The 18,839-nt window shown below is 39.0% G+C and overlaps 1 protein-coding gene across 2 annotated transcripts in view; it reads right to left on the bottom strand.

The window, feature by feature from the left end:
- Window positions 1-18,839, bottom strand: part of ascc3 (activating signal cointegrator 1 complex subunit 3) — a 156,509-nt gene that overhangs the window by 51,851 nt on the left and 85,819 nt on the right. For both annotated transcript variants that reach the window (XM_027149011.2, XM_047811862.1), the window contains exons 12-14: window positions 18,254-18,430; window positions 17,410-17,481; window positions 834-968 (exon numbers count right to left, since the gene is read on the bottom strand). In XM_027149011.2, the coding sequence (XP_027004812.2) occupies window positions 834-968; window positions 17,410-17,481; window positions 18,254-18,430 (384 nt within the window). The remainder of the gene's footprint in view (window positions 1-833; window positions 969-17,409; window positions 17,482-18,253; window positions 18,431-18,839) is intronic.

Here is an 18,839-nt window from a genome sequence, read left to right as displayed (position 1 = left end):
GAACAGTAGCGGTGCACAGAGATCACACGGTAGCTCGAAGACCAACAGCCAGAGAGGTTTCTTGCTAATGCGGTCAGTAATGAATGCATAAGGCGTTTCGCTCTAAAGCCTTCTTGATTAACTCTGAATAAGCAAAGCACTTGTGCAGAAAGCCTGGCTCGCGGCAGCTGAAGTGGCGCATGGTCCATGATCCCGCTCACAGTAGGAGGGCATTCTGTTAGACTAAGCAGCTGGCCTCTACACCTGAGCTGAAGGTTGTGCCCTCAGCAGATTTCTAATTGTCTCTGTTCACTCTCTAATGCAGCGGTGTGGGAAGAGTTTAGCACAGCGTCTCCAGGCTTCATTTCCAACGAGGCCGCGACCACTTGGCCTCCCTCAGACTGTTTACCGCTCTCCCCCTGAGGAGTGGAGCTTGCGAAGGTGACTGACCTCAATTTCTCTCTCTTTCCTCTGCTTTAGAGCTCATGAATAAGTGTTCATAAATAACTTTTGCTCTGTTCCTCCACACCGAAGCTCTATAGAATCATGCCACGAGTTCACTACCGATCCCCGCAGAAAGAAAGAGAGAGAGAAAGCGCCCTAGCCATCGCCGGAGGGAGGCTATTACAAATTAAACCAACACTTCTCACTTTGCCTGACTGCTGTATACTCAGAATAGTGGACTATCTAGTCGGTCACAAGGTATATTGTTTACTTTCTGAAAAAAAGTGCTTTGTAGTTGGCATTTTGTGCCAAATTTCTTTTTTACCTTTAAAAATGGACACCCAAAAACCGTACTGTTACATGTCTGTTCATTCATTTTACACTGAGATAAGATGAGTGGTGTTGCTTACCTGCTTCTCACAATGGCCATAATCTGGTCCCTGATCTGGCTGGAAGAACGATGACTCTCCTCGGTTCTTGGCCATCTCAATCAGCGTCATGCACGTGCGCACGGTGGAGTTACGAGCATGAACAAAAACCATCACCTGAAATACACATACAGACAAAAACACAATACAAAAAGTTACACATCATGGTTTACCACCGGGGTCATGCAATTTAAAGTAAAGTTCACTCGAAATGTAGGTTTTGCTTAAAAATGTGCATAAAAAAAATCCAAGTAAGCTAAAATTGGATATTTCTGAAACACCTATAGGGAAATATAAACCTTATTAAAGTCATTTTGGAAATGTTTTTATTTACTGACTTTGACCAAGCTCATGGAAAATAAATAAAGTAATGAGCCAGTTTAATAAAAAGCTGTTGAAGCATTGGCTAGCTAGGTCTTATTTCCTCAAGCAGTGAGTGTAATATTTTGAGCAGTTTGGCTTACAAGTTACAGTATGTGAAAGTTAAATGGACTTAAATCTGATCGATGATCATACAGTGAAGTCAGACTGGAATTTGACTATGAACATATGATACGTTGCACAAAACATCTAACAGTATTTGCCTTAAAAGCATTAACAACATGAAGGGGAGTTTCATTATCTCAAAAGAGGAGTGGTTTAAGGTTTCAGTGGAGGTGTATTACCTCAGATACATCTAAATAAGTGAGTATTTGGATGGAAATGATCTATTTTCTTTTTATCACTACCCCAGGACAGAAGGCTGAAGAAATTGTTAAATGCTAGAGATTGTGAGGGAATCAGGCGTGAGCTACTGAAAGATATTTTGGTTTTTGCCCACTTTACATTACAAAGAGCATTAAATAAGAGCCAGTAAAAGTGCATAGTATAGGAATACTTTTGCACAATATATTTTTAGACTGCTCAGCGCTACAAATACACATTTGGGCTTTGATTAAGGAAAAAAAATAAACATGACTAGACATTGGTTGTTTCTGGACACCACTGCTTAAATATAAATATAACATATATATATATACGTATATATATATATATATATATATATATATATATATATATATATATATATATATATATATATATATATATATATATATATAAACTGCTTAAAAATAAATTTGGTTCATACAGTTTATAATCTATGGAAAAATATCCCATACATTTCCAGGATTACAGAATTTCACTTTATCTACAACGGAGTAAACCTGCTAGATCTTGGATAAAATTGATCATACAGAATTTGTGGACGTGAACAACGAATGATTCTCACAGTTTCTGCATTTTACAATAATCCTTTTCCACTTATTTTGTGGAAAACACAATATCTGTAATGTACCATTTAATCAGTAGATAGTTCTTCCAAAGATAAAATAAATAAATAAAACAACAGTTGACAACAAAGAAAGGAAAGGGTCGGCCTAAATTTCCCCATGTGGGTATGCTCATTATTATACTACTTATTAATGTCTATTTGTTTAAGGAAAATTATTACGTATCCACAACTCACTGTAATGTATACCTTTTTCATACCAAACCCTCTCGGTAAATAAACGTTTAACAAACCATCAAAATGGAGGGATAAACCAAACTGTGACGTGTGTGATTTTGACCGTGTCAGGATTGTTGGTGTCAGATGGGCTGGTCTGAGTATTTCTGTGACTGCTGATCTCTTGGTATTTACACACACAAAATCCTCGAAGGTTTACTCAGAAGGGCAGAATAAAGCAAAAACATCCAGTGAGCAGCGGTTGGAAAGATAGAAGATGGAAATGCCTTGTTGATAAGAAAGGCCAGAGGAAAATAAGCGAAAGGCTACTGTAACTCGGATTATCATTGTGTACAATCGCAGTGAGAAGAAAATCATCTCGGAATGCACAGCACATCAAACCGCAAGATGAACGGACTACGGCAGCAAAAAACCAGCTCGTGTTCCCACTTCTGTCAATGAAGAACTGAAACTGAGGCTGCAATGGGCACAAGCTCACCAAAACTCATCATTCATAAACTGGAAAAGACACCATACGTAGTCTGGTCTAATGTTTATGGAATTCTCCAGAGGCACATTGAACATTGAATCCGAAGGTAGTGTAACAGTGTAGGGACATTGTCCTGGCACACTATGGACCTGTCAACACCAATCATCACTTGAATGCAACAGCCTATTTGAGTATTGTGGCTGACTCTTCATGGCCACAAATTCATATCTTCTAAAGGCTACTTCCAGCATGATAATGCACCAGGTCACAAAACTAAACAGTTGTGAGAGTTTGCCTCTATCGATAGACTCAAAATAGAAAGTAATTCCTTCATGACAAAACTAGATCCATGACTCAGGTGATACTACAAAAGCCAGGGCTTTTTCTCCCTCTCTCCCTTTCTCTCTCTCTGTGTACAACTGAAGATGCCTGTATCCTGCAGTACGTCCATGGCCACAGGGGGACACAGCAGCGTACAGCAACATCTTTTGTGAAAGGACAAAGGAGTGTAATTTTTCTATTATACTCAGACTGCCCTTGCAAATCAGTCAATACCCTAGACAAAAACAATCAATAACAGAAATACAAGACAGTTATGAGATGGTAGCAAAAGACCTCTCTACCCCTCCTCTCCTGCCTTTTGCTTGTCCTTCGAGGACACAGTAATGTACTGACAGTAAGGAGAAAAGCATGGCCACAATGTACCTGCACTTCTCTGCCTCTTTGTGTGTGTTTCTCCTTGCACACATTCTTCATCTAGCTCTCTCAGAATGACACACACACACACACACACACACACACACACACACACACACACACACACACACACACACACACACACACACACACCTTTGCACTTTTCTCAACAACTGATACGGTTTGAGAAAAATATCACAGTCAGCTTTCTTTAACACATTCTAACTCACTCTGACCGTATCACTACTGAATTCCAGCCATGTTTGGATCCTTAAAGGAAATCAGGTCCCACATCTACAACTTCCACAACTAAATAATTACACATTTATGCAAAACACCATTTTGTCTTTAATCTAATGTGTCTAAAATACAAAAACTGGTAAATTATACCAGACAGACAGACAGACAGATAACTATCACATTTAAGACTAGGCATCTAATTCCCAATCCCCAATGTCTTTATACATGCGACATTGGGGTCTTTATATGGGATTAAGGGATTAGTCTGCATTTGTATCATTTCTGATGAAACATACAGACATCTTAATCTCTTTTTCAGCATCATGTTTAATGCTCATGCTCTGTTCACTTTGCAGGGGATTTCTCCTAGAGCAGGCCATTTCTATCTATTTTACAGAAGAACACTGAATCCTGAGTTTTGTTTTATATTCATCAGACCACCCATTCTGATATATTACATTAATATCAGATTAAAAAATACCTCAGTCAGGTCTGTGATTTATTTTTTATGCTTTGTTTTCCTTGTGTTCATTAGAGAAATCCAACCAAGCCATGTCACGTCAGGTTGTTAAACGTGTTTACTGCTGAATAATAAAATGGATCATTTGAACTATAAGAATATTCTTATTTGTAGACTAGGTGTACTGAACATGTTTGATCCACCAGATGTGAGCCACTGAATGTTTATGCTGCTATGAACTACTAGTGTTCAATTGTGCCATGTAGACCAAAAACCTGTGGGTGAATCTCTGATCAGTGGGAAAAAAAAAACAACAACCACCTGTTTCTTCAGGCCCTAATATATATAGTTAATAACTGCAAAGAGAAACCCAAACGTATTGATTAAAGATGATGGATGAAGTGTTATACCAAAAGTATCATGTGATGGATATTTGCAGAAAGGGGTAGCATGGTGGTGTAGTGAGAAATGTTGCCACTTCACAGCTTCAGGGTCTCCAGTTCACTCCTGAGCTCGAGTTACTGTCTGGGCGGCGTTTCCTTTCATGTCCTCCCTATGGGCCTCCTCCTGTCTGTATTGTAGGTGTACTGGCTATTTTAAATAGCCATATGAGTGTAAATACGTGTGTAAATGTGTGTATGCATGGTGTCCTGAGATGGACTGACATCCCACCCAGAGTGGATTCCTGCCTCATGCCCGGTGTTCCCAGGATAAGTTATGGCTCCATCCCAACTACTGAAGATGTATGAATGAATATCTGTAGAAAGGGTTGCAGACACTAAAGGTTTTATTGTTGAGTGAAAGTCTTCTGCACCACTGGTCAGACGGACATTGATAGTCATATACTATACAATCAGAAATTTGTGGACAACTGAAAATCACAGACATGTGTGCTTGTGTAAAACTCCGTTCCATACAGTATTTAGTCCTGCTGTTATAACAACCTCCACTCTTCTGGGAAGGCTTTCCACTAAAGACTTTGGAGCTTGACTGAATAGATTCACTCATTCAGACAGAAGAGTGTTTGTGAGGTCAGGTGACGATCCCAACGATGTTCAGGAAGATTGAACTCAGAGGCCAATCCAGTTCTTCTACATCAACCTGGAAAAACTGTCTTTATAAAGCTTTCTTTGTGCCCAGAGACACTGTCCTACAGGTTTGGACCTCTTAGTTCCGTTAAAGCAAATTCAATGTGATGCTACAGCTTCACAATCTTCAAAAATCTTTCTATACAATTCTTCTGTACAAGTTTTAAAGGCTCACAGAGTTGTACTGAACAGTGGTCCACATACATTTGGTCCAATGGTGCATTTAAGGAAAAGTAAGGTATATTCAGCAAACGGAAGTCTACAGAGAACCGTAAGAGTAGAACAGCATGAGCACTGGGAAAAAGGTAAGAAAATTCATGCTGATCCATCGCAGGGCACAAAGTTTGGGCCATAAAAGAAAACTGTCTGGAGCTGTGAGGCAACAAAACAACTCTGCCCACTGCACCATCCCGAACATAATGCGTTATATACAGTAACTATACAACTCCTATTATCAATAATGGCTAAAAACAATGTGACTCACCGTGTGACAGCAACGCCTCACTAAGTAAAAAAAAAAGAAAACAATTCAATAAAAAACTCAATGTCTCATCTCTTGTATTTTTTTTTGTGCTGAGGATGTCTTAGAGGAGGCGTTTGTTTACCTGCCTTTTCCGGCAAGCAGACTTAGCAATTTGGTGTTTATCACAATAATGAGGTCGTACAGATAATTGTCAGTTAATTAAACCATAATTGCTAATTTAAGGACAGCCTCCCAAAATAAGCAAATAATAAAAAAAAGAGACACATACTTGAACACCTGCCAGTGTGTTTTCTACCACCACCCAGAGCAATCTGCATTTCCTCACTGTGCCAGAAAGAAAGAGGGAGACAGAGAGAAACACTCACCTGAAGAGAGAACACTAAACAGCTGTCTGAACAAGCTGCTTTGTTAGTGCAACAATGTTTATTCATCACAAGACCTTCCAAACCGAAGCTTAGTGACAGTACGCTCCATGAGCATGAGCGATTCTGCCTGAAACGATATTTAATTCGTTTACAACCTTAAAAAATTCACATGAAGAAGGCTTCAGTTTCAGACTTCAGTAAACAAGAGTCTCGCCAAACAAATCTGTTGTTTTCTTTATCGCTGTCATTTCTAATACAAGCTGATATTTTCCTTCCAAGACTCAAAATGTCCCATCTAATGAATATAATTCAGGACATTAGACCCTCAAAGCACTCAAAGCTCGACAGAACAACTGTTTTAGTGCTAAGTGAAGGGGCAGTCGTCACCAGCCCACATACACGATCTGACACAGAGCTCTTATCTAAGCGCGGATGTATAGCTGAGGCACTGAGAGTGTGTGAGAGATAACAGATGTCTGGAGGAGCAGCTCAGTGGAAAGCTGACCCATACGACGCTCTCCATGCTTCATCGCTGCATAATCAGCAACACTACTCAGACCGTGTGTCCTTCATTTTGCATAGGATGATCTAATTAAATAAAAGTCACTGTACACTGTAATCAGGTCTGATAACCAAACAACAATATATGTAATTAAATTAGGTAGTAAGGCTTTATATTATTTTAAGGGCCGAATAAGTTCTTGTTTTCGGTCATTATTTTACCACAGTGTGGTTGAAAGCTCAAATCTGATTGGTCAGTAAGTCTGCAATATTTTTGTATTGCAGCACAGGATGTTCTGGGTGTATAATGACTAATAATAATATTAATGTGCTGGTTTCAATACCTGATTGTGTATATAGAAACAACCCATATACAGAGACTTGTAAGGCAGAGGGCAGAGGTGCCACACAATGTAAAACTTGGTTCTCTGGTTTCCATCCTGAGCATGTATTGTACTACGAGTGTTATCTCTGAATTATCCATTGTGTGTTTGTCTGTGTGTGTGTTTGTGTGTGTGCAAGAGTATGCCCTGTGATGAGTTGGCACCCATTCCATTGTGTGCCCTACTTTGTGCCCCAAGTCCCATATGATGGGTTTTGAGGATATGAGGTTTTTTGTGACCTTGTGTAGGATATGGAGCCCACAAAAGGAAGGATGGATGGATGGAGTAATGAATGGGGTAATGGAAGGGTGGATGGATGAAATGGTGGATGGATTGATGAAAGGAGTGATGGAAAGATGGACTGATGGAGTGATGGATGGAGTGAAAGAGTGATGAATTAAGTAATGGAAAAAGTGATGAATGGATGGAATGCTGGATGGATGGAGCGCTGGATGGAGTGCTGGATGGATAGATGGATCACAGTATCGTGTTACTCCTCACTGAATAAATATCTGTATTTCTACATGACTGGATCTGCACTAGAATGTAAAAAGGGCTAACAATAATCAATTATTAACGTGACAATGTGGAATAAATACAAAGAAATGTGAACATATCCCCTAAATTCAACTAATACTGTATATTAGTCTTAATTCTCCATGTAAGACCTTTAGGTTCTAGGAAGCATCAAGTGATCTAGAACCTTAAAATGAAATGCACTTAAACAAGTGATGGGGAATAATCAGGGATTTTCTTGCACACAAATCTGGAACACTGTAAAGAATGAATGAAGATATACTGAATTATATATCTAATGAAGATATAATAAGTTCTCATAATGTGATTATTCTAATAATAAATATTCATTGCTAATTGAAAGTTTTAAATAATTTCGATGCTTAAATAATTTTGCTTTCTCCTAGAAATAAATGCTTGGATTGCGCATTACATATCGATAGAACTGCAAGCTTGAAGCGAGGAAGAATATTATGTGTGTGTCTAAAATCTAATAAGGGGAAACACTGGGTGAACTTGCCTATATTCCAGCTATTTACACTTGCTGTTATTATATTGCAGTGAACCGGAAATTTTAGGATCATTTCCTTTAACTGTATGAAAGTTTCAAGCTCTGTGTCCTAATGAACTTCTCCCTCTCATATTCAGAATTAGACAGAACAAAAGAACACGGTCTACTTAACTTTTAGAAACCTGATATTTTTTGACTTGAACTCGTGATATTGTAAATACAAGGCACGGTTTCATGCGTCACCTTGGGGCTCTTTCAGGACACAAAAAGGCTACTCAAATACCATAATATGACGTGTAAATGTTAGCCAAACTTCTAAAGTAGCCTGGTTTTAATTAAATCGAGTTGGAAATTAAATCACAAGTGTGTTTTCACGAATGTCAAAAAAAAGGGGGATTTCATTAGAGACATCTGTTTAAACAATGCAATTTATCACTAAAATGTTGTGCGCTAATTAACAAGACAAACACGGTACAATTTTTTGTGGGCTAATATTAATATAATGTAAAATATATAATATAATGTAAACATATCTAATATAGAATATAATAGAATATAATATAATACAAGCTATATTTAATAAAGTATGGAGTGTAGCAGCTGATGATAATTCTGTTTGAAACTTAATGAATGAAAATGTGTATTATTCAGTTTCTCTTATTTGTGATACTACACTGAAGCTTCCACAGAGAATAGCTGCACAGTCACTAAGAAAATAATGAGTCTGGATCACAAATTGCTCCTCATTGTTCATATTGTGAGTTGCTTACAGTATGTTCTAGAGGGAGGTTTTTTTTCTTCTTTCCTGTATAATCCACAGAATCTGAGAGTGCAGATGGGCAGCTGTGACTAAACAAAGGAAGTCAAATCAAAATCATCTGGAGGGAAAAACTAAATAATTAAATGACGAAAGAAAAGAGCAAATACTTTGAAATGTGGGCGTTTCCCTTCCAAATGAAAGATCTAGTAAAGACTAGAGAGATCTAATAGAGATCTCTCGGACACAGTGCAGAAAGGCCATATATATTCTGCCGATATGGCATTTAGAGATTCGCCAACATCTCTGACACGGCGCAGAAATGCCATAGCGGCAGAAATGATTTAATTTGTCGCTATGGCATTTCTGCTCTGTGTCGGAGGTGTTTACATTTATATAACATAACATTTGTTACATCTGTAACATACAGATGTTAGTGCATCACTAATATGATCACGGTCACGGTCGTAATCCCTACACAATATAGCCTCAAATATCTTTAAAAAAAAATGTGTCATACCTAGCAACAGGGTTAGCGCCTTCTCTCTCAAAGGTTTTTGTATTTTTCTTGCTCAGAGTTGCTCTGAGATTTAGCTACGATTCCTTGTTAGAAAATTTGAGATCATTCTTAGAATCTTATATTAATAAATACGAGCCCTGGTGTCTATGCCAGGAGACTCGGGGCCCAAGGCAGGGTACACCCTGGACAGGATGCCAGTCTTTCACAGGGAACTCTCTGTTTTTTTCCCTACTCGTCTCTACAGCACTCCAACATTACGTCACTATATAAAGATTAAAAAAATTACATCTGATTTAACACAGAACAAATCCAGTAGTCCCTGGTTTGGTTGTGAGAATGAAAAGAGCTGGAGAGCAGCTCTGTACAGGAGCACCGGTATGCTGTCAGCTGTGTAAAACTGCAGCAGAATAAGGAGGTCAGATCACCTTGGTTTTAGCAATTCCCAAAAAGCCTGAGTGATGCAGGCTGATATAATGAACTGTGTCTTTACCCTGATGAAAAAGCCTAGAAGTCACAGAGAAATATTGGACTAACACGGTCTACTCAAGGACACTCAGTGCGCTGAAACACAACATAATACCAAAATAAGTCACTCACAGCAAGAAGCAAAACCAAATAGATAGATAACTCACGATCCCGACTAATAAGCATAAAATAAAATAATTAATAAATAAATAAATAAATAAAACAAAGCTTGGATTCCAAGTCAGCTATGCAGATAAACTTAAAAGCTTCTGTATTATCTCCTCTATCTTCCTAGGAGAAGACTTCCGCTGTGTAGAGGTCTCTATGATAAAAGTTAAAGGTGGACTTGAACACATGAATCTGATGAACCTAAATCTATCAGGTACACTACAGTACCCCTTTTTCTCAGAACAGCCAGTTCTTTGTGGCATAGATAAGAAGGGTAATTTGGTGCATTAAAGGGAAAGGACATGGACGCAGATAAACCATGTCATTCAAACCATACTTCTTTGGCACACAGTGTGTCCCGAGAAAATGCACTTAATTATAGCATCACCACCACCATCCTGAACTGTTGACACAAGGCATGTTGGGTCAATTGTGTCATGCTGCTGAAGCCAAATACTCCTACTGTCTGCATGACACAGGATGTGGTAGCTTAGTGATTAAGACCAACGATTAGAAGGTCATGAGTACAAATCCCAGGTCCACCAAGCATCCACCTTAATTACCAATTGCTCTGTTGTATATAAATGGGCTAAAAAAAAAAAAAAAAAAGAGCTGCTCTGGATAAGGCGTCTTCCAAATGTCGTAATGTAAAATCAAGATTCAGATCAAAGATTTATTTATTTTTTAATCTTCCACTGTCCAGTTTGGGTGAGTCTGTGCCCACTGTAGCCACTGATTCATGTTCTTAGCTGACAGAAGTGGAGTCCCGTATGGTCCTTTGCTATTGTTGCCCATCCACCTCAAGGATCAATTTGCTGTGCATTCTGAGATGCTTTTCTGCTCACCAAGGTTGTTAAAACCATGAGTTACCCTAGACTTGCAAAATATCCTGGATGACTTCACAGCTCAAAAAGTCAGTTAGAAAATCAGACTAAAACAGCTAACTTGCTCTCCAGCTAACAGCTAAGCACTTTCAAGATTCAAGAAACAAAATACATACTGCTTACTGTGCTCTTCTCGCCTCTCTTATTTCTTTCTTCTATTCGATTTAAAGAAAATAGCTAGAAAAAGGTCCAGGAACCTTTGCAACAAATGTTATTTAGTGGGTTGTTTTTATCATGTCGAAGCCTCGAGGGAGTAAAGGCTCAAGCTGTTACTGAAATCTTCCTGAAGCTTATTAATGCTCTGTCTGCCGGTCCAGGTCTCAACAGAGGAGCTAAAGGGGGTATTTCATAAAGAAAATTCCATCCATCATATGCCCAGATGAAATTAATATATGTCACCGGCAGTTCTGACAATTTAATATCAAGCTGAGAGAGTAGCTCCTCTCTATGGCGCTATGGCAGCATGCCTAGAAATCACAAATATACTGCAGATCCACATAACAGCCCCAGCTGCTTAAAGCAGAACTCAATCAGTGCCGTCTTTGGTAGGAAAGGAGAAAAAAACAAAAACAGAATAGATATACCCGTTTAGCGAGGCATCGTGAGCATGGCTGGAAAATTCAGTGCAATACTAATAGATTTTCCCACTTCACACAGGGTCATGACTGCCCTAATCAGAATACGTGTGAAAAAGCAGTTCAGCTGTGTATGAAGTGAAAATATGGACACTTTAAATGATCACTTGACCCAGGCTTAGAGGCTGAAATGTTTGCTTTATGTTACAGGTATAACATGGTTTGATGTTTTGGGGAAAATTGACAGAATTTTAAATAGTGTGTAGGAATCGGGTTAAGCACATCAAGTGTATTTTTAAAAGTTTGGGGGAGAAAAAACAGCTTTAAAAACATCCTGTATTTGAGTTGCCAAGAAAATTCTGCATTATGCAGAGAGACAGGGCTGCTCGGCAGGAAATACTGAAGCACAGGTTATCCAACTGCTCAAGTATGTTTTACATCATCATCCCCCAAAAAATAATGGCCAAGGACCTGTTTTTCTGTTAAAATTTCCAGCACGGCTTAAGCATCAGCATGCTGAAAATCTGACTTCTGATCATGATCGACGAACGTTAGGCGGATTACAGAGCTCTCAGCTGACAATAAAGCACGACACAGCACTAGCTAACAATAGCATGCTAGATAAAAGACAAGCCCTTGCTAAAGAAAAGAAAGAGTTTGTTCATTTATCTAGTACTCCTCTCTGAGTCATGAGATTAATCCTTAATGAGCAGCTCTCAATAACAGTTTGGGCAAAAGAGAGGAATCCCTAAGGCTTACATATTACAGATCTATGGGACAAACGCAAGGTTTACGAGCAAAATGTGGCCTGCCACCTTGTTTCGTTTGGGTCTGAGGAAACCTGATGATAATTTTGAAACTAGTACACTACTGCTTTTGCCTAGCACAATACTGCTTAATATTCTCACACTAGACTGACCTTACAGCAGGTCAGTAGCATAGTGTCGGCCCTCGTTCCCACTCAAGCCACTGTACAGATTGTGAAATGCCATCCCAGTGCTGAAATGCCCATTTAAATCAACACATCAGTCACGGTGCACATCAGTCTCGTGTCCAAATCATGAACTTTATCTCCCAGTGTAGGGCTGAGAAAACAAAAGCTGATGCAGGACAAGACAATAGAGACGGGAGACGTATGATCTGTACGATCTTGGGATATCTTGGAATTTTACTTTTCGTTCTTACCAGTATACTTATTATATGTAAAAGGAATATACTGTAGCTCATATAAACCATTGCATGATTATTCATTTTCAGAAGTAGACTAACCAGACAAACATAAATATATAAAATAGAATAAAATAGTGGAGTAGTCAACTACTTATCCATAGTTAAAACAAAAATCATATTCGGGGCTTAAAATATACTCTCAACTAACTCAGAATCCTGCATTTCCCAGCATAGTCTTCCATAATGTGAAGCTGACTACAAAATGTTTCATCTTGTGTAAAATATTACATTAAGACTGTTTTTGAACCATCTGTCTGCATCTCTTTTCCGTCTGTCTAGCTCGCTGCTTTTACCGTCATAGTGACGTGACGTAAGCATGACTATATATTAATAAAGCTTTATTAAATGATATGATTACAGCTCATGCAGCTGAAGAGTTTGTTAGTGTTTTGTGAGGTTATTCGTGTTAGAAACTAAGAAAAAATAATAATAAGCTTAACTACTTATAATAGCTAGTTTTATGGCAGAATTTGTGTCGGACACCATTGCTGAAAATGACAAACAAAAAATAACTTTAAAAAAAAAAAAAAAGAAAAAAAAAAAAGAAAGAAAAATCACATTAAACCTTTAGACTTGTTCTTCAATGCCAGCCTTGTATTTATTGAGTGTTGGTGGGCATAACGTGCTGTCCGTGTTGTGGGAAGTTTGAACTGTTCCACCAAACAGATGGCTGTAAATAAGCAGGCTGTACAGTAAGTGTAGTGCAGATTTTGTTAGACGCTGAGAAATTCATACGATCTCCTGCCCTGTCTCAACTTAGTCTCCCTAGCAATGAGGCTCACTTTACCTCCTTCATCGTTTCCCTTCACTTTTTATTTTTTATTTTTTAGACAATACAATTCAGGTAGCATTAATGCTAATTAAATGAATTAACTGCAACAGTGATCACTCTGTTGTGGGGCCATAGTGCTGGAAGCAAATGTTCATTACTTCATATTGGCAATCATTCCCTTTTAATAGCTCCAGGCCAAGAGTCAAGGATGCAATATGCAGTTTCAGAGTTATTAAGGATTTACGTGATGATGTGCTGATGCGTGCTCTGTGGCCAGAAGACTGTAATTCAAAAGTACTTTAATCCAATAACCTAAAGGACTAGACTTCCCTTTTTCATGAGTCCCTGCATAGAAATGAAGTGAGATTTTAAACATTCTTCATGTAAAACACTCACAGTTCGATTGTGGTGGTTGTGTTATCGCACGTTTTCATCACTACGGACTACTGAGCATTTTAAAAATTGAAAAATGATTGAGTATTGACTGTCATGCAAGCGGCTAATGTGCTAAGCGTCTGTGTGTGTGAGTGTGTGTGTGTGTGTGGAAGGGGACACAGGAAGCTCATTACTGTGAGCAGATGGGCAGAATAGGAGAGGGCTGAATTCACAGCTTTTCCTGTCCCTTTTGAGATTGCGAGTGTGGGAGATAAAAAAGACATAAGGGGCAAGCAGACATGCATTTACACAAGCAGGCAAATAACACACACACACACACACACACACACACACACACACACACACACACACACACACACACACACACACACACACACACACACACACACACACACACACACACACACACACACACACACAGCATTTTTAGGTTCATCTTTTTGTATTCCACAGTTATTAAGGATTAGCAGTATGGTATGTTAGCTGTTGTTCTGTCTGTTGAAGTGCATGATGAGGGATTCTAGTGATTAACACAAGTACTGTCAAGTGGCAGCGATGTTTGATCATAACTATTAAATAGGCAACAAAGAATCGATTCTCAAATGCATTTGCAGTTCTCTCCTGACTGACTGACTGCTACACTAAACATAACTGTTCCTGAGTCCACACGGTGCACAATTTGCCTGAAAGAACATTTTTAGAGATTCGACCTGAGATCAGTGTAGCACAGGTAATGGCAGCTAAATATGCACTAATAACAGTTCACTCCTCACAAACAGAAAACCTGCTTTCGTCCTCGCGACCGTGTCGCACATAAAGACCGTCCTTTTAACACGCTTACTACGGTTTATCTTTCTACTATACAGCTGTAGAAGAGTTATGATTTATAATCCCACTCTCCAGTGTCACCCAGAAGATGATGGGTTTCCTTTCGAGTCTGGGTGCTCTCGAGATTTCTATCTCAAGTCGTGCCAGAGTTTTTCCCGTGCCACTGTTGCCTCTGGTTTACTTATTATGAATCGTAATCTACAGCCAGATTTTGGCAAAGCTGCTTTGGGACAATGTCTACTAAAAGGAACAGGATATCTGTGTAAAATATATACTTAATTACTTCATTAACATATGAAAAGCTTCTTCATAAATGCAGTAAGATTGCACACCAAGTTTCTTTTAGACGAAAAAGTTTGAAAACACATTATGACAGAGTTATGTGAGGCACTGAACTGTGGGAGGTAACTACCGGTCTAGAGAGACTAAAAAGATAAAAGACAATTATTTCCATGTCAGACATGAGACACTAGAGCGCTTTATTTGGCTTTGAACAAAACAGTTTTATATTTCTACAACAGTAGCAAAGCCTCCTCTCTCAATTGAATACTAAATGCCGAGCTGAACTAAAGACCTAAGCTCGTCAAATAACATCGGTCAAGCGTGTGTGTGTGTGTGTGTGTGTATGTGTGTGTGTGTGTGTGTGTGGGGGGGGGGGGGGTGTCTGGGAAAACCTGTCAAATGTTGCTGTCACAGGCAGCCAAAAAACATAAAAAAGGTCAAATTTCTGTTTTTCTGCCTGTTACATTGTTTGACATTGTAAAAAAAAAAAAAAAATAGCATATCATTATCACTGACATAATTAACATAAAAACAACTATATTTTAGCAAACTAATGTGGATTTTTTTCTAAATGTACACTTCAATATTGCCTAGGCTCTTTCTGCAACGATGGCAGTGGGTAAGAAGCTAGTTTAAAAAGCACAGTGGAAAACATGTCTAAAACCCTGCTAGCTAAGTGTGATTTCCTCACAGAGTGAACTTCATGTGTAATGAAGCATAATGAAGACGAGCCTCAGTAACGTTTACGGTGTTCGGGAGACGTGATTTATAGAAATGAAATTTATTACATTTTATTCATTCATTTTCTACCGCTTATCCGAACTACCTCGGGTCACGGGGAGCCTGTGCCTATCTCAGGCGTCATCGGGCTTCAAGGCAGGATACACCCTGAACGGAGTGCCAACCCATCGCAGGGCACACACACACACACTCTCATTCACTCACACACACACACACTACGGACAATTTTCCAGAGATGCTAATCAACCTACCATGCATGTCTTTTCACCGAGGGGAGGAAACCGGAGTACCCGGAGGAAACCCCCGAGGCACGGGGAGAACATGCAAACTCCACACACACAAGGCGGAGGCGTGAATCAAACCCCCAACCCTGGAGGTGTGAGGCAAACGTGCTAACCACTAAGCCACCGTGCCCCCTTTATTACATTTTAAATTTAGCTAATTTATTCAACTGAGCAGTTGAAAGTTAGAGGGTTTTGCCTTATGAACCCAGCAGTGGCACCTTGGTGGTGCTTTTAACACATGACCTGCTGATCAGCAGTTCAACAACTTCACCTCTGAGATACAGGGGATGTGGTAGCCTGCTGGGTAAGATGTCTGACTACCGATCGGGAGGTTGTGAGTTTGAATCCCAGATCCACCAAACTGCCACCACTGAGCAAGATTATTAATCCTCAAACTGCTCAGTTGTATAAAATGAGATACAAGTCAAAATATAAGTCACTCTGGATAAGTGTGTCTGCCAAATGCTGTAAATGTAAACGGTGATGGCGCTTCCCAGACTTAATCAGCTCTATTTGTAATAAAATTCCGGTTGTGAATAAGAATAGAAATGTTACCTTCATAAATATACAGTAGGACATATATTGAAGTAAAAAAATTTCCCAGGCTAGTCAAGTTCTCTTTGTTTATTCAAATCTATATAGTGCGCAAGCACACTAGACAATATAGGATGAAGCATGCACCTTGGAAATAGAGTCATTATTTATGTTATCTGCTGAGTTCTCAAGCTGTCAGAATGACCACAACAAACACACTTCCTGTGTACTGCTGTTCTACAGAGATATGGACTACGTTTTAAGTCATCCCGTCACTCACTGACATAAATGTATGTGCACGCCGAATTGTTATGTTCTTCACGGGTCACCTGCTTTCAAACCGTAAACTAAATATCACGGCTTTATTGCAGCCCAGCGATCTTTTGACAACAATCAGCTTCTGATTGATTATAGTTTGGGAGGAAGAGAACTTTCAATAACTGACACGGTAGAGAAATCTGAGAAAACTAAAAATCTCGGATCAAGCAGGAGGAATAAGTGAGTGAGCAGCAATTATAATTCTCTGGGCTTGGATGTGGTATTTAAGAGTCTTTTAGTTTAGTGCTTTGTGCATCTCTGAAAGCGAGTAAGAGGCACGAGTCACAAACTGCCCTGGAGTGGAGAAGTCTGTGAGATGCTAAAGGAACAGGCTGAGCTGCTCTGGGTCTGATTTAATAAGTCATTATCAGTATTTTGGACTCTTGCTATGGACATATCCAGACTCCAGGGCTTTTTATTCTTTTTAAATGAAACTATATTAAGCTGCCAAGAAATGGACTTTGTGTTTTTTTTTCTATTCTCATCAGGGAAACTTGCATGAATACATGCAGTCCTTAGTACATGTGACTTTCAGGCTGTGGATAAATGATGGCATTAGGGGGAAACACACACACACACAATACCTGATATCCAGCTTTAATCTGCTTCAGTACTTTGTCGTAGCAAACCTCTTCCATGTCATGCAGCTGCTGAATCTGAACATCGGCACACAGAATACACAGATGAAGGCTTGCACTGTACTGTAAAATCTTTCAACCTTGATGACAATGATTTTATATATCATGCATTATATATATCGTTTCTCATACACCAATCTCACATAGCTTACATATCTCAAATTCCATCCATTCAATCAACTGTGTTAAGGTTATTGTTGTATTGGTTAAGGTTAATTATGTTATGTTAATGTTTTCTTGTTTTTTAACTGTCAAGCATTTTCCCCTTCATTTCATTTTCCCTAAATTTATATTTATATTTTTGCCAAGTAGAAGATGCTAGATTTTATTCACATTAATGAACTCCACCAACTTATTCTTTGGCACTTTCATGCATTATTCAAGCTAAGTCAAGACAAGAGCACAGCCCAAAACAATAATTCTGTTAGGTAAGGGGAATGTGGCAGGGCCTCCACAGTGTGTTAGATAATATCAGACAGTTCAATACACTTATGCAATTGTCAGTCATTGCAGAGTCCTATGTGGAGTGGTTCATTTGCTATATTTTTTGGTGTGTGTGTGTGTGTGTGTGTGTGTGTGTGTGTGTGTGTGTGTGTGTATTTGGGGGGGGGTGTTAGTCATAAATCTGAGTGGCATGTTTAGTTTGAGTTAAAAATTCTGAGCACCTATGCAAAGAGCGAAGGCTGGCTGCCTTGACATTGTGTTTCATTAGGGTGATGTGTAAAAAATAAATAAATAAATAAATAAATAAATAAATAAATAAATAAATAAAAAACAGCAACACTGTTACCTTGTTTGTAGTCTTAATTCCAACAAAGGTTTGTCCGAGGGGAACGGGACGGAAGCGGCCGTCGAAGTAGAACAGGCCGATGTACGGGTTCACATGCAGGAATGATGCCACGTCCAGGTAATTAGGCAGCGTAGCAGACAGGCCCAGGATGCGAATCATGCTCTGAGTTGACTCCACCTGCACAAATATACACAATGTAGCACCAGTCTTCCAATGGAAAGACAGATTTTCTGAAAACAGTGAGATTTACACTGCATTCAAATACAGACAGCTGAAGCAAGGAACAAGCTGTTACTCAGCATAGCCCAAGAATGATGAAATAGCCCATAGTTTTATTTTGACTGTTGAGTGTCTCATTACATGCTTTACATTACATTCAAATATCGTTCTATTTCATTACAGACCTAATTAGGAATATGAATACCAGATAATAAAGTCTAATAATAGTTAGAATTGATTGAGCCACTCACTTATCAACAAATGTATTTTATTCACGCACTGACTCGATAAAGCAAACAAGACCAGCACACGATGTTACATGAAGTAGAACATTCTGCATGTTAAATGCCCAGTAATGAATGAGTGA

Source organism: Tachysurus fulvidraco, chromosome 3 (assembly GCF_022655615.1).
Source record: "Tachysurus fulvidraco isolate hzauxx_2018 chromosome 3, HZAU_PFXX_2.0, whole genome shotgun sequence".
Classification (NCBI taxonomy): Eukaryota; Metazoa; Chordata; class Actinopteri; order Siluriformes; family Bagridae; genus Tachysurus; species Tachysurus fulvidraco.
This window is presented reverse-complemented; position numbering and strand designations above follow the sequence as displayed.